General features: G+C 36.6%; 1 protein-coding gene across 4 annotated transcripts in view; it reads right to left on the minus strand.

Annotated features, from left to right (window-relative positions):
• Window positions 1-17975, minus strand: part of gramd2aa (GRAM domain containing 2Aa) — a 30000-nt gene that overhangs the window by 1179 nt on the left and 10846 nt on the right. For all 4 annotated transcript variants that reach the window (XM_084405079.1, XM_084405077.1, XM_084405078.1 and 1 more), the window contains exons 3-10: window positions 13728-13785; window positions 10778-10850; window positions 9454-9557; window positions 8187-8285; window positions 5446-5517; window positions 5292-5354; window positions 4004-4181; window positions 1644-1737 (exon numbers count right to left, since the gene is read on the minus strand). In XM_084405079.1, the coding sequence (XP_084261205.1) occupies window positions 1644-1737; window positions 4004-4181; window positions 5292-5354; window positions 5446-5517; window positions 8187-8285; window positions 9454-9557; window positions 10778-10850; window positions 13728-13785 (741 nt within the window). The remainder of the gene's footprint in view (window positions 1-1643; window positions 1738-4003; window positions 4182-5291; window positions 5355-5445; window positions 5518-8186; window positions 8286-9453; window positions 9558-10777; window positions 10851-13727; window positions 13786-17975) is intronic.

Below are 17975 nucleotides of genomic sequence, written 5' to 3' on the forward strand. Positions count from 1 at the left end.
TTGTTAGTTGTAGTAATAGTTTCAATTAGTATTATTAATTATAATTTATTAAATATTATTAATTCTCAACTGAAGAGCAGAGGACATATATTATTTTTTTTATTTTATAATAACGATAATTTATTCATTTATTATTATTCATTTATTTAATATTATTATTTTAATATATTATTATTATGTTATTTAATTTGATAATTTTTTATATTATTTTATTTTATTTAATATATTAGTAGTAGTAGTAGTAGTAGTATTAATAATAAATTATATTATTTGCTTTTATTATTGATTTTTGTATTATATTTTTATTTATTTATTATTAGTATTTTTATATTGAATGAGTTTTCATATATTTTCTTTAATTTTGTCGTTTATATAGTATAGGCATTAAGCACAGAGGTAAATAGTTGAAATCTAATGTATTGTTTTAATAATAAAGGTTGTTCTGAAAACTTTTTTCAACTCCTAATGTCTTACTTAGTTGGGTGAATTTGTTGATTCATAATAATTTGCGGTTCCCGAGATGTCATCTTATTCTGTTAAGTGTGTTGTTTCCACTCCTGGCGTGCGCATGTGGAGCCAGTTTCCACACGTGAGTTATTCCGGCCGCTCCACATTAATCAGGCTGGAGCCGATGGGGACGGATTACTGGAACAGGTGGACTGGCAAACACACACACGTTTGAGTGACAAAGTAATGAGAAAATCTCCCCTGCCTCTTGATTTGATCTATTTATAAAGCCTAGAAGAAAAGTTGACTAAAAAAGTATGATAAAATGCGTATATAGTTTTCCAAGTATGTGTCGATCTAGATAAAAAGTAGTTTGATTTAATTAAATACGTTTGACACGATACCCATATTAAAACTGAAAAGCTAAAGGTGATGTGTGTGTGTGTGTGTGTGTGTGTGAGAGAGAGTGTGTGAGTAAGTGTGTGCATGGGTGTGTATGTCTGAGTGAGTGTGTGCGTGCGTGCGCTTGAGTGTGTGTGTATGTCTGAGTGAGTGTGTGCGTGTGCTTGAGTGTGTGTGCATGTGTGTGTATGTCTGAGTGAGTGTGTGCGTGTGTGCTTGAGTGTGTGTGCATGTGTGTATGTCTGTCTGAGTGAGTGTGCGTGCGTGCGTGTGTGTGTGCATGTGTGTGAGTGCTAGTGTGTAAGAGTGTGTGTGTGTGTGTGTGCATGGGTGTGTATGTCTGAGTGAGTGTGTGCGTGCGCTTGAGTGTGTGTGCATGTGTGTGTATGTCTGAGTGAGTGTGTGCGTGTGTGCTTGAGTATGTGTGCATGTGTGTGTATGTCTGAGTGAGTGTGTGCGTGCGTGCGCGTGAGTGTGTGTGTGAGTGCTAGTGTGTAAGAGTGTGTGTGTGTGTGTGTGTGTGTGTGTGTGTGTGTGTGTGTGTGTGTGTGTGTGTGTGTGTGTGCGTGTGTGTGTGTGTGTGTGTGTGTGTGTGTGTGTGTGTGTGTGTGTGTGTGTGTGTGTGTGTGTGTGTGTGCGTGTGTGTGTGTGTGTGTGTGAAAATGATGATACAAGTGAATTAGGTGTCCTGAAACAATACACCGGTCTCTGTGATACCACACAAGCAAATTATTCGTTTAGCCAATCATACGGTTTTTATATGGCCAATCATGAGGATGACCAGACAAACTCACAGCAGGATGAAGAACTTCAGGAGCTGGTACTCCATCTGACCCAGTTCTGGAATCGTCTCTGTCAGGAGGAACGTCTTGGTTTCCAGACCTTGATCTGAAGCGGATCACAGAATCACAGGATGAGGAAACGTTCTGACATACACAGGTCTCATCTTAAGGCCCTGATTTACTCACAGCGAAGCTTTTTCATTCTTCGCTTAGAGGTAAAAAAAGTTCAAAATACGTGAGCAGCGATATACTGTTAGCAAACATCCCGACGCCGTCCATACTGATGAGAGCGACGTTTAGATGAATATGCAAATATGTGCTGTTCACTTTCCTTTCAATAACAAAATAACCGACAGCGGTGAGAAAGCAGCCGTTCAGAAAGCATCTGATCGTAGCGATGTGGATGTTCAAACCAGCGCTTCAGTCATGTCATGTTTCTTTATATAGCTCTTTATACAATAATAGATTGATTTAAAGTAGCTTTACATTACTAAAAATGTATTAAAAAGTCACTTTCAATTAGAATTACAACTTCAGTTTCTACTATAAAGAGACGATCCAGTGTGTTCATGTTTCACAGAAGATTTCCTTGTTGAAAAAGGCGGGGCCTCAGAGCCACACCCACCTATTACATCATCACCACGGACCAATCATAGTTCAAAGGTGTTTAGGTGCGAAACGAACTTCGTTTTGGTTCTGATTTAACTTCTGATTTAGTTTGAAATGACCGTTCACACCAGTTCGCTCTTCGATTTGGCTTGAAGTACTGTATATCGGGGCCTTTAGTTGGGAGACTTTATTTGGAGAAATGCTGTATGTTGAAATAAAATACCCAAAGAACATGTGAACCACCCATAACGGCCAAACACAGCTTTTAACATGATCCAAACAAGCATTTAAAAGTATTACATCAATTAGTCTTAAGCAGAGGCTGATATTTGAATGTTTTATCTCCACATTTTTTAATCTCCTTCTGGGATTAATCCCGTATTGCATAATGGACCCGACTCCTGCCAGTCAACCAGCCACTCACGACACAGGCAGAGATGTGACGTCAAAGTCAAGTGATCAGCTTGTTCCTGAATGAAACAAAATCATTTAATGGACATTTTTTCATTCCATCCCAGAAACATTAGATCAAATGGGGACATTAACTTCCAGTCTGGTCTGAGAAATTAATCCGCTCATAATGCGTTTCCAACGGCAGAGTTTTACCTGGCTTTACCCTCCTCAGAAGTTCAGCACAAAAACGGACAGATTCTCTCATCAGTCGCCAGTAATTTCATTACGTTACATGTTTATTTCAGAAAGGGCCATCCAATTATTTATCTTGGAAATAAATATACTTATTTATACTTATATTGTTCAATTGCCTTCAGTTTTGATGTATGTATGTCTAAAATCTCATAATAAATCAAGAAAGACATCAAGGTTGATATTGCTCGTCTCATTTCCAAGTTATAGTTATAGTTTCACATTTTGTTAAATGCAATAGATCATGTAGGTATTTCATGCATACTGTGCACAGTATTACATATTAATAAGTATTAGTTATTTTAATTGATATTTTGTTTTAAAAGGTTATATTTATAGTACCAAAGAATTACTTTTCTTTGACCTTTCCGGATGTTCATGATTACTAGAGATTTTATTTTAAATCACTTTATAGAGATTTCTGAGGTCAAGCAGCAATCTTCTGAATGAATGGATTTAATGCACAATACAGATCAACTGACAGACATCATGCGGCTTTTGCTTGAACGTTCACAAAGAGCATTATCTATCTGAAATATTCTAGAGCAGATTTCTCTATTCAACTATTGACTTTTCAATGACTTCCTAAGATGTTACTTGTGTTCATGACTTGTCCTGCGTGTTACTGGTGTAAAATTACTTCGAAAATAATCTGATCACAGAACACACACAACACTGATAACGTGATATACGTTAAACATCCTTTGATCTATACTATTTAACTAAAGACCCACAACAAAATACAGGTGAAACGCGAAAAATTTGAATATCGTGCAAAAGTGATAATTTTGCTTTTACATGAAATCAATTAAAAAAAAAAAATTAAATACAGAAATGTCAGCCCTCTGAAAAGTATAATCATGCATATGTATATAGTTATATATACTAAATATATTAGTTTCACCTTTTAATTTGAATTACTGAAATACTGACAATTTTTATAACTTCTAACCCATCGTTACCCCTTTCAAAAAAAGTCGTGTGGCAGTACCATGGTATCGGATTATCAGATTCATATATACATGACATATACATGCTACTCCCAGGTACTTTACAGAATACCACATACCATTGTCCATAGTATCAAGTGTAAGTATGTTTTTTGGCGGGTCACTCACCCTCCAGAGGCTTGTCTGTCTGGAAAGGGGCGTCTACGGCACTCAGGCTGCTGGTGGAGTTTCCCAGTAAATCAGGAAGAGAAGACGACACGGACACGACTGATGGCTTCCTCCTCCACTTCAGCACCGGAGGAAACTCGTCTGGGACAGGGAAAACTTCAGGGACGGGGAACTCATCCTACAGCACCACATGGAAGTACAGGACACACTAAGAATGAACTGCGCCCACTGAAAACGCATACATCCCTTTTATATAAACAATGATTTACAGCCTGCATTCGTCGGGAAGTAGTATTGCGAATGACATTCTGTAATGAGACTAAATGCACAAGGCGCAGAGTTTGCAGCTAATTTACGCGCAGAGAGGCGCAAAACATTCATGTAATACTTCTAATAAACTGATATGTTCTCCTTTTCCTTCCCTGTTTCTACCTCGGGATGGAGTAACTACAGAAGATTACGTCATCTCCAGATTGCATCCAATGTTTTCAGGCGACGCGGACAATTGTGAAGATTTCAGATGACGTGAACTCTGGAATCGACATGCAAAGCTTTTTAAATACTATCCTAATATTGTAATTTTATCCTTATATTGTAATCAATACGAGCACACGTTGTAATTGCGCAAGTTTTTTGTCTGCTTGACTGAATACATATCTAGTTCAGTCGTGAAACTCTAGGGGGCGCCTATCTCAGGCTGATCGGCCCTTTACATGCAATCTGCAAGCGATCACCAGCTGATTGGCCTCTTCTGATCCGGCAGCCAATGATATTGCTTGCTCAACATTTAAACATTTAAATAGTCTGTTTCAGTGTTTGTTGTAGGCTAGTCAAAGCTCCTCTGAGACCCTCCACCTCCCCAGCTCCACCTGCCTAGATCTGTTACGGGATTTATTAGCAGTATTAGCATCTTTACTTGCTCTGCAACATCTAGTTCACCAAGACCAAGACCAAATACATTAACATTACCTTTTTCAATAACATGCTAAAACTATTTTGAGAGTTTTCATGATTAAAATGACGTTAACTAACCACATAACATGTATTATTTTATAGCAGTATATGCACACTCATCTCTGGCTGATAACAGAATACTTGTAACACTGAAACAAGCATTTTTGTAAAGCTATTTTGAAACAATATGTATTGTATTTTGGCCAACATGTGTTGTTTTTTAAATGTGCCATACAAATAAAATCACTATAATTAGTATACAGATATTATGCACGAAAATGTAACATGCAAAATGTTCTCCAGAAGCCAGATGAATCTAGACTCTGAAACGTACCAGAGATAAAGAGTTAGGCTCCTCCATGTACTGCTTGAGGCTGAGGATCTTCTTCCCATTGACCTGAACGACAGATAGCAACACAACACACTTGTTATTAGGCTAATGCTGTTTATGTAACGATCCAGCCCATGGGTATAGAGTAAACTCTCACCTGTAGATGTGTGCAGATGCGTCTCAACACATCATAGACGCTGTCTCTGGACAGTAGAGACACAAACACGTACTGTGCAAGGAGAGGACACAAACATATCAAAACATTATAATACATGGTGGATGTGACATGTCAACCAACATTCCTGCTGGAAAACCCAGCTAAAACCAGCTATTGGTTTTGAAACATGTTAGTTGGTTTCAAACTGGCCCAAACTGGTTAACAGTGGGGAAAACAATAGGGTCAAGTGCTGGTTGAAGGTCTTGAACCTTCAAAAAATAGCTACCGTTTTCCAAAACATGAAAGCTGGCGAACCATCTGGTCAACCATCTAAACCAGCTTGAAACACACTCTCTTATAAATAATGTTTTTACAGTGATGCCAAGAACCATTTTTAGTTCCCCAAAGAACCTTTCAGGGATCATTTCTTAAAAGAACCAATAGTTTATTGGTGTTAAAAAATATTAATTATCTAAAGAAACCTTTTCTACTTTAAAAAAGAACATTTAGTGCAATGGAAAGGTTCCACGGATGTTAAAGGTTCTTGATGGACGTTTACCACCTTAAACTGAGTTTAGCTGGATTTTTCAGCAGAGATTAGAGATTGAGACAAACCACTCTGGTTTAATTTCACAATGTAGCGACATATAATCTCACTACCAGGAAAAGGATCACTAAGAGTGTGTGAAAGCCGATCCCATGGATTAATTCAAAACAAATGCAACCTTCAAGTGGAGTGGGGAAAATATTGAAATTATGTGCACATGAATGACCAAATAAAGGTGCATGTGTTAACCTGAAAAAATATCTGAAAATATGTTTGCAAACGACATTGGATAGAAGTGGAAGTTATATTTCAATATGCTTCATGCAAATTAAAGTCACCATGAAATCAAAATTCAATTTTTGGAATATTGCAGTATTTATTATTTTAAATGATTTATCCGTGCAAATCGTTAATTAAAATACCTTCCCCTCTCTCTTGCAGCGACATGACGAGGGCGGGGCAACCTGTCACTCACATGAGATCGACCAATAGCAAACCACAACCATCAAATAAATTCCTCGCGGACAAAATCACGTCCCGCCCTACATTTTGTTCGAGAAGCCGTTTAACTCGGATATGCGTCACAATTTATTATTTGCGAGATGCCATGTATAAAAAAGCATATAGGTTGTGTAAAAGAGATGCAAGTGTATTCACTTGTTTATCTGTAAAACAGAAGAAAGAGAATTTGCCACCATTGAATTTTATGATTCAGTTGCTTCTGAATTTTGATTCCAACTTTAATTCATTGTAGTTGCAATACCAACTGCCCATCTAAGATTTTACCAGGTGCAATTCAAGGCAGCAATACTAATTTTTCACAATGTCGTTTTGTTCTGCTTTTACTGAACAGGAAGTAAATGACTGCTTTTGAGAACTATAGAATTACAGACTATTTACAGGCATTAATCGTCATAGCAATCTCCAATAAAACTGCTCTTAACACTCTTCAACATGAATAGCGTGCTCATATCCGCTCTGACAAGTTCTACAGTAATATGAGCTAACTGAAGTTTTAACTGAAAATAATCTGATCACAAAAATCACATGAGATGTTAGAGAATTTCCTGTAGAGTTGAATGAGTGCGTGCAAAAGACAGAAATCTTAATGACACATTTTTCATTAAATTCTTTCAAGACTAAACGATAGCTTTGTTTATAGCTGTATAATCTTGCTACAGTATGTCAACAATTGTCTCTATTTGTATGTATTGATATGGAATGAGACAATAAAAATACTATCTCCTGAGCAATGATTATCCTCTGGGTTTCAACTTTTTATCGATAGCAATGGGATGGAAATTAGAGTAAATGTGACTTTTGCTTCTCCTGAGAAATTGTTACAATTAATGTGCAACATGCAAACAATAAAGTGTTACTTGTTTCCGTCACTGACTAAAAAATAAAAAAGGTAACTGCGTCTTTTTAACTTGCAATTCTGACCCTTTTTTCTCAGAATTGCGTAATATTAACTTTAATTTATTTTAAAAAGTCAGACTTTTTACCTCAGAACTAGACTTTATAACTCGCAATTGGCGAGTTTATATCTCAAAATTCAGAGAGAAGAAGTCAGAATTGCGAGATATACTCGCAATTGCGGGGAAAAAACAACACAATTATATTTAAATTGTCTTGAATTATTTTTTTTATTCCATGGCGGAAACAAGCTTCGATAGTTACTTGCCATTTCTTTTAAATTATTTTGTGAAAATTGTTTCAAAGCCAATTTTTTTCAGTGCAATAATCTCTCGTTTCTCCTCTAGAGATTCAAAAGAGCTATACAAATAATCATATCTGCCAAGATACCAGAGTCTGCAATCAAACCTCAGAGATTTCAACAGGAACTCGAAAGTTTCCCATGAAGACAAAATTATCTGAGCTACGATTTCAACATTCGTTTAACCTCTGATATACCATCTGATCATCCGTTCTTTGCACTGCTGAATAACGGGTTTACGTTCTAAACCAGTGTTACCTACTGTACCTAACAAGAATTAAGCAGTTCACTAAACAAAAAGGTATACAATGTGTGATAAATGCAGACTAAATCCAAGTCAAGGATTCATTCTGTGACCTGGAGTCTCAGTGTTGCATCCATTTGCATTTCCAGTGTTTTGCAACAGCACAACATGTGCTGACTAAGCTTTGTATTTCAATCTGCCGGTCGGTGACCTGGAACCCAGTGGAAACGCACCTTCTGACTGCTGTCTGTGGTGATAGCCAAGCCATTGGGAACCAGACCTGCTGTCTTATGTTTCTTCACCATCCGCACAGACGCAACAGGAATGGCCACCTGAGAGGCAAGAGAAAGTTACGTGTTTCAAAGTGCATCTACGTTTACCAAAACATTTTCCCTCTCAAGGATGGAAACTGGACCAGCTTCATCTAATTACTAAATAACGCAGGTCACAAAGGAACAATATAACATTACGCTTAATTCAGCATAACAAACTGCAACATGGCAGCTGATGTTTTGATGTGAACAAAACACCATTGACCTATATGATTATTTACGATCATCATCTATATAATATTTGTCAATTATACAGTAACAGGATTTAGTACAAAGTACACTGGAATTGATACTACCAAAACATTCCCACTCCTAGCTATTTATTGAAATTATGAAATTAAGCTGTGACAGGGCTAATAAAAATGTAACTTTAGGGTTAAGGGCCGTTTACACCAAGAACGATAACTATAACGATAACTATATTAGTGTCCTCACCAGCGGACGCTATCATTCTGTTTATTCCAAGCATCTGTTGCTTTAAATGCTCAAGCACTTTAATGCAGGATGGATTCTGATTGGCTGTCAGTGTTTTTATCGTTCATCAGCTGAAAAAAAAAAAATTATAAAGTGATTCCAATGGTATCGTTTCTCTGTGCCGATAACTATAATGATAACGGCAAAGATAAAGTTCTAAAAACCATTCTAAATATAAAAGAGGAGCAGAGTTCACACCATAACAATAACGATAACGGCACAGAGAAACAATATCAATGAAAACACTTTCACAGTCATTTTTTTTCAGCTGATGACCGATAAAAACAATGACAGCCAATCAGAATCCACCAGACTTTAGACGCGGCAGGCGACAAAACTGTAGCGCACTAAACAGAACGATATCGTCCGCTGGTGCGGGTGCTACTATAGTTATCGTCAAGTTATCTTTATAGTTATCAATCTTGGTGTGAACAGGCCTTAACCATAAAGAAAGTTAACCCAGGGTTTGGGAACGTGCAGTGTGAAACGCTTTACCCCGTTTACAATGACCCATGGTTAACTAGTTCAAGTGTGAAAAGCCCTATATTTTGTGGTAATAGGCTTTACTTCTTTGGGTGCGGTGGGAAAATACAGCTTCAAGTAACGTTCAGTTTTCAAAACAAACATATGCCATCGTTTCCAGGGAATGAACCTTCTAGTCGTGTCAATCATAAGCTGAGGACGTGACGCTCACCTTGATGTCTTTACCAAAGAGGTTGGCGTAGAAGCACAGCCAGTTTCGAGAGATGTAGAGTCGGCCTTGCAGGAGTATGTCTCGCAGCAGGGCACAGGAGTACACTAAAGAAGAGGTCACAAGTGCACTTACTCAAGACTGAAGTATGCTGATCAGATTCTGACGTCGTTTCACTTGAATGACGGCTCAAAGCGGTTAAAATGCGGATAACAACATTATCAAACATCAAGATGAACAAGCAATACACTGGGGTCCAAACACCAAAAATCTGGGATTCCCAAATATAATTTAATCCTTGAAGTAACGTTTTAGGATTATAAAATATTTGGAATGCAAAAAAGTTATGACTTGATGAAGATTTTGCATATTACTGGATAATATGATCATCAGGTTTTACATAAACTTGCGTTCGTGCAGCTCTAGGGACACACTAAGTTAATCAATTAAATTAATGTGCATTTATGTACATAAACTTCTCACGGCATGTTATGATGATTGTGAATTGTAAAAAATATGATAAAATATGTAATATAACAATATGCTCTACCGTTCAAAAGTTTTAGATTGGTACGTTTTTTAATGTTTTTTAAGTCGCTTCTGCTCACCAAGGTTGCGTTTATCAAAAACAGTAGCCTATAGTGTATAATGTTAGACAAGCTTTATATTTCAGATAAATGTTGAGCATTTGAACTTTCTATTCATCAAAGAACCCTGACAAAACTGTTTTCATCATTGATGATAATCAGAAACGTTTCTTGAGTATCAAACCAGCATATTATTATGATTTCTGAAGGATCATGTGACACTGAAGACTGGAGTAATGAAGCTGGAAATACAGCTTTGGATCACAGGAATGAATTACACTTTACTATATATTCACGTAGAAAATAGTTATTTTAAATTGTAAAAACATTTCACAATATTACTGTTTTTTTACTGTATTTTTTTTATCAAATAAATGCAGCCTTGGTGAGCAGAAGAGACTTCTCTTACCAATCTAAAACTTTTCAACGGTAGTGAATATTGTTTAGACCAGATATTTTCTTAAAAAATAATAATGCATGTAAATTAAACGTTTATTAAATTATAAAAATGCAATAATTTGGAAGCAAGTTTCTGATCTTTGCCCCCCTCTGTATTTAATGGACAATTTATTAACAATGCGCAAATTTCACATAAACCAAAACAAGCAATGTTACTGAGGAAACTAGAGCTGCACTATTAAGAGAGTAATTTCACAAGGTCACTTGACAAGGAGATGCTAGATGCAGTAAAGTGAAACAGAAGAGGTTGCAGTATAGAAGGAGAAAGACACCGAACGTACCTTTCATGAGAAGCTCGTCTTTGGGAACGCTCTGGAAAAGCTTGTGGAACTGCGCATTATACTTGCTGACGGTCTGTGAGGAAGCAGAGGACAGAGAAATCAGCTGTTTCGCACAGCTCTTCTGCAGCCTGGCTCTCTCTCGTAAGGGATGCGAGCTCTGCACCAAACTGAGCATGCTGACACGACACACACACTCCACACGAACCGAGAGACAGTGTGTGTGCTGCAGTTACACTGTCCCGGGACCCGAGAGCCAGCTTCAGCTTCAGCTTCAGCTCCGTCCTATTCCTGTGAGTGAAGTAAACAGCGTCTCTTCTTCCTTCACAGCGTGTCTCTCTCTCTCTCTCTCGCTCTCTCTCTCTGCAGAAGAAACACCCACTGCACCTCGACGGAAAAACTTGTGGGCTTGTTTCTAGCGCATTTGTCTTCACTGGTGTGTGTGTGTGTGTGTCTCACTCTTGCTTCCTGCAGCTCAGAGCGTCTCACTGATGCATTTGGATGATGTTCATTAAGTAGATGGGCTGATCCAATCAGGAGTGCACCGTGAATGTTTAACCCTGAGTGCAGTGTTCATTATAAATGATTTATCAGTGCACATTATCTTTTTTATTTTATTTTTTTATTCATGTGCCCTCGTAATCTTTAAAGGGATAGTTCATCCAAAAATGATCCCATGATTTACTCACCCTCAAGCCATCCTATGTGTTTATGACTTTCTTCTTTCAGACGAACACAATCAGAGTTATATTCTGGCTCTTCCAAGCTTTATAATGGGAGATAATCCATCCCATCATAAAAAAGATTATATCGCTCAATGGGGTTAATAAATGCCTTCTGACGCGAAGAGATGGGTTTTTGTAAGAAAAATATCTTTATTAGCTATAATAACTAGCTTCCAGCAGAAGGCCGACTCCGGTTATCTCTGTATGTAACCTATATTTTTGTTTTATTTATCAGCAATAAAACAAAATATGTTATAAAACACCACTCTGCCTCTTTTCATTTTCATTAAAAAAATCTTAAACATATTAATAGCCATACCAATGTGGTTCAGGCAACAAGTAGCCTACATTGATTATCTACACTGCATTAATATTTATAACAAAACGATATAAAACACAACCCTGCCTCTTTTAGATTACATTTAAAAAATATTAAACATATTAATATGTGGTTCAGGCAATATGTGCATATGTATTCTGATTAGTTTCACAGTAATTGAATGAAATATGACGTAAAACACAACCCTGTCTCTTTTTGTTAAATGTCAGAATTAATGATCAATTATAAAAGTATACGTAAAAGGTATACAATAAGAAATAAAGCAAACAATTCAGTCAAACGTATAAAGTCAGCGCTCTACAACAGTACAGTTAAATAAAATAAAAAGATTTGCCAGGGGACAAATGATAGATTCATGAGACCAGAGGTCGCCTGTTAAATATAAACAAGACAAATGATATCTGTTGTTTAACGACTACTGAGACATCAGAGCCAGCGGCAAACGTCAGGAGGACTAGCCGAGGAAAGCGCTGCTCCAGGCGAGGTTAATAAGCGCCCGATGATAAACTGGATCGCACAACTACAAAAACATTATATACAATTTTCAAATAGGAGCAATCTTGGGTTACACTTTATTTTAAGGTGTCATTGTTACAGTGTAATTATATATATATAAGTACTGTGTAATATTAATTAACAACATGTACTTACTATAGGGTTAGGGTAGGATTAGGATTTGGTTGCGGGTTAATTGCATGTTATTATGCATCATTTACTGTTGCTATGGTAAGTACATGTAACAAAGACACTGTAAAATAAAGTGTTACCCAATCTTGATAAATAAAGCAGACTTGAGCTTTAAACAACTACATTCTCGCCTGAGAAACTCTTAAAACTACATTTCATGACACAATAACAGAAGTATTTTTAAAATTACGCAGGTTTTCTCCTCCACCATTGACGCTTGCTTGACGATTGCGAGATGCATTCTGGGATACATGGCTGTCTCAAGTCAAGTAACAATTCCCCTCTTGATGCAAGAACACGTCCGAGATTTGAGCTGATCTTGAACTTTGAATCGGAACAGAACTCGTGCAGCGAATGACGGCGTTTCACAAGAACACGAGTACAGACAAGAACGCGTATTGAAAAATGGCACTTGACTCAAACTTCCTGAGTAGCAAAGCTGTGGTCACAGAATCTACTCTGAAATCTAACAAATTAGCAAGGCGCCAAAATCATTTGTACAATCAGTGAGCCTTGGACACTTAAAAGATTATAAGATATCAAAACAAATAGCATTTATTTTTAGGAAATATAGCACAGTCATTTTCTTGTGTCAGATGTTAGTGGAATGTGTTCATAATTATTATGATTATGGTTATTCTCCTAAGCGCGCTTCATACATACACTAAAGATCACTGCGACACCAGGTGGCTAAAATGATTTCAAAAATGCTGAGTCATTCCTCGAATGTGGTGCTTTTTCCACCTCATGATTTGTTGAACTAAATATCAGATTTTTGGAGGAGGATATTTTTATTGTTCAGAAGGATTTATTTATTTATCATATCTTATTCAAGAGACTATAAATGGTACTGCCCTATTAGTCCCTGCTGTAACTAAAACACATCTTCCTCCATTGACAGCCATTCAAAAATATCTGTGTATTCTGACAAACTTAGATTAATGTACATGTCAATGGAAAGCTTTACAGATCTCCTTTCTTGGTTTATGACAGAATAATGTCATACAAACAGAATCTGGGGACATAGAAAAAACATGTCTCATCTGATAGAAAATGCTTAGAAACACTGTATATATGTTCAAATATACTTTCATATTTTGACATTTTAAAATATGAAAAAGTGTCAAAATATTTTTCAGATCACTGTGTTATACAGGTTAGACATATAATGAAACTCAATTGTATGGCATCTGGTACTTACAGATCCACGGTAGCATTTCTTGAGGTCCTCAAATGACAGGTCATCTATTAGATGCAACCTGTAATATATAGAGAAAAATATATAAGAGGTTCAACCCGGAAAACCAACATGATTTCGTTTAAATTAGTAGCATAGACTCATGATAAATGCACATATAAAAGTGAACTTATACATTTCCCCCTGTGATATGGAGTTCGGCATTTATTCTGTTAAGCGCTACAACAAAACTGAGCAAACACAGTCTTCTTAATCTCAGGGCGAACTCATGACAATTCATGATGACCGTCAGCCCTCTAAATGTGCTCATGCTCAGGCCCGAGGCAGAGAGCCGTCCCATTACATGAAGCTTATGACTGTTGCATATTCCAGACAACAGCTCGAGACATTCACGTGACATACGAAATAGATTTTATTTTGATGGTCCCTTTAGATATTCTGTTGACTATAAATAAAGTTATACCTGCATGTCTAATAACTAGGTTAGGGGTTAGTAGAATAAGTTGGCATGTACTTGTAAAGTTACAGTCAGCAGAATGTCTGTCGGGGAGCATAGCAGATATTTAGCAGACTGTCTACTAATACTGTAATGAATTAGTTGACATGTAGGTACAAGGTTATATATAGTCAACAGAATGTCTAAAGGGGAGCATCAAAATAAAATGTTACAGATTTTTTCACAGTTTAGTTTTTGTTAAGATATCATTAATGAATCAGGTGTCATGCAAACTTCTGTTATATGGTAAGCAGACTTTTTGGCTTTTCTTTTTTATTGTTGTCAATGGAGGAGAGGCTTATGCGCTGAATTCAGTAAGCTGAATAAAAAAAATAATATTGGCCGGTGAGTGAAAAGTTCATTTTAAACCCTGGGTACAAGTATTTGCGATGGTATAAGACCCTCTAACTAAAGTACTACAATGGGCATTCCTCAAGGGTCAGTTCTGGGACCGTTTTTTGTTTGTTTGTTTTTGGACATTTTACATGAATATTCCGGAATATTGTATAAATACTAATTGTCAAATGTATGCAGATAATACTGTTATTTATGCATCAGCAAATACTCCAAGTACGGTATTCAAAATGTTAACAAATACAATTATTCCATTGTTTCAATGTGTCTATTAAAAATCAACAAATTGCTGATTTTATAATTATGATCGATCAAAATCAAACCGAGAAAGTTTAGGTGTAACATTGGAGTTTGATCAACATCTAAAAAAATTTGCAAAACTACTTTAACAAATTTTAATTTCATCTTATTATATACCTATTAAAGGCAGCAGCCAAGTTGTATAAATATGCAATGCACATCTTTTGTGTGACTACTTTGAGTCAGACCCTTTAATCCGTTACTATACCAATAATAGTATCACTTACACCATTATACTATACCAATTTATCACCAGTATATAAACAGGCTTTTAAAAGAAGGCTTTGGATCAGAATTTTTTTTATAATTTAGTTCCTAAGGTTATTTGTCAATCAATAATGAAACAAGAAGAAAAGGGAATTACTCATAGGGACTAACTGTAAATCTGCAACTACAAATGACATCAGAAATGAGATTATGACACCAACTCTCTTTATTCTACAGGCACAAAGATAAAGAGCTGTGTTGGGAACGCAGGCACATGGAGTCCTCTGGCACAATGGCACATGTTCCCCTATCTCACTGTATACGGCTGCTGACAGGACAAATGCATCTATTATGCTTTTATCATCATTCAACATAACAGGGAACCCCGCTACACCCACACTCGTGAACACAAACATGTTTCTTTTCACACATCATTGTTCCCGAGAAGATTCAGTTATGTCCCCTTAGGCCTCTATTGTTTCCACTGCACTATGCTGTTGAATCCAATAAAAATGAGCATCTATTATAGATGATTCTACTGTATATTCCTTTTGTTGCCACTTGAACACAGACACAATGCCTCAAGTAGTGCTGACTGAGTTACAAACATTGGCGTGCTTTAATGTAATAAAAACAAATAGAGAGTAGTGTGTGAGGCACAAGTGTGTGTTTTTCAGAGCAACATGTGATGTGGCTTCCTGTGTGGTGAGTGAGTCGAGAATGTCAACAAAATGCGGTATGCAATGTGTGCAGAAAATATGAATTATACATGGGAGACATACTACATTTGTCTTTTACTTGGACCAACAATATATATTTTGTTTGCAGGGCTGCATACCCAGTATTTTCCTTCTCTTAATACTACATAGAAAAACACAGGCTATGGTTAGATTTCCCATCATCCTCTGCACAAGAGCAGCACAAGAATGACAAAATAGATAAAACATCATTTACATTTACTCTTCATTATTGCATTCAAAATCAAATTGAGCTACGGGTGAACCAATCAATTTTGCTTTTTGGATTAATGTTAAATATGTTTATTTTAACAAATGTTTTAATGCATTCTCTGTCTTTTGAACAAACTTATGTCAATTAATGAAAGATTCAACTGAGGTCGTGTCTGTCCGCAAATCTGCATATTGTGTTCGGGATCAGTGGCCATTGGCTCTCGCACCTGAATATTTAAATAAGTGGGCCTTGCAAAGAAAGGAGGCTTCGGGGGACTTTTAAGTTATTGTAAACAAATGTATAGGGGTCATAGTTGTATTAACAGGTCTCTTTAGTATTACATTTGTTTTGGGTTATATTGTATAGTGTATATGGTCACCATCATGGAGATTAGTGTTCCTTCTAACCAAGTCAAACTTGTTCACAAACATTATTTTTATGTATTACAAAATGTTCAATATAGCTTTATCAGTGCTGGATAAAAGATATCTCAATTAAAAAAAATAAAAATTAAAAAAAGTTTTGACAGTGTCCCAAACCAAAACTGTTTACTTGTAACCTTGGTTGGATTTGCTCACTTAACTGAGGTCAGAAATTAAATGCAACATCAAAACAGGCATGCACTGATATATTGGCAGATAAAAACTATTGGCCATCGCTTTGTTAAGAAACAAAGTCTCATCTTTCAAATTCTGTCCATTTTATCATGAAATTCAAACAATAAATGGCATTTTGACATGTATCGCATTGTTAACAATGACACTTAACGTTGGGAAAAGTTATTAAATGTTCACAGTTCGTTAGCTAGCGATAAAAACACTAAAGAGGAGCTTATTTACTGTTAATCATATGTATGCTTGAATACATTTGTAATGAAGACAAGTGCTAATGAAAACTACTTTATGTGCAACTGAGCTGTATGCAAACATTTCAGGTTTTTTTGTGTAATTATTATATCATAAAATAAATAGCAGTTGAATATAATAGCTCTGTTGTTAATTTTAACCTCTAATATTATAGTAAAGAGTAATGAGTTTCCCTTAAGAAAATCTAACAACCGGTATCGACAGATATCATTCTGAATAATTGTTCGACCCGCTTTAAATAGGTTTAGCTCTGGTATCTGGCATCATGGCATACACAGACTGAATTATGGACATCCATGTGACATGTCTCGCATTAATAACCATTCATTTCAGCTGCCACAAACTACTTTAACTAGATTAACTCGTTTCTCTTTGATCTCTAAGCAACAGAAATGATCAGAAATCATCATCCGCTCGCAGATACCTTTAAAACGACAGTAAGATATAAACACAAATGCTGCTGTGTCTCCTGTGCAATGCAGACATGAGTCACGAGCTCTTATTCTGCTCACGGTGAGAGTTTCAGACTGGCAGAGAGTGTGTGTGTGTGTGTGTGTGTGTGTGTGTGTGTGTGTGTGTGTGTGTGTGTGTGTGTGTGTGTGTGTGTGTGTGTGTGTGTGTGTGTGTGTGTGTGTGTGTGTTTGCCCTTGGCTGAGCTTCTGCATAGACAGGCGGATTAACAGCCAGAACACATCTCGAGCCAGAAACAGAATATGTCCCAGTGTACGGTCAATAATTCATCTAGAAGCAAGTAAAAGGGGACAAAGATTTTCAAACTTGGATTTTTACAGAGGAAACACAATACAGGCTCTGTGGTACTGAGCCGTTCAGTCATTCAGCGGATGATAAACCCCGTCTGGAAGCACATTACACTTACAAGAAGTGCACAAGTAACGGAATCTGCCACCATGTCAATTAGTTTAATTCATTCCTAACATTCCCAACATTTCCCAAGAGAAATGCACTTAATTGTATTGAATGTGCACTTGTAGTGTACTTCAAATGTTAAAAAAATAAATATTAAAAGGCTGTTTCACTGTACTTACTTACACTTAACACATTTAAGCACACTTTTAA

The sequence above is a fragment of the Rutilus rutilus genome (assembly GCF_951802725.1).
Source record: "Rutilus rutilus genome assembly, chromosome: 3".
NCBI classification, from domain to species: domain Eukaryota; kingdom Metazoa; phylum Chordata; class Actinopteri; order Cypriniformes; family Leuciscidae; genus Rutilus; species Rutilus rutilus.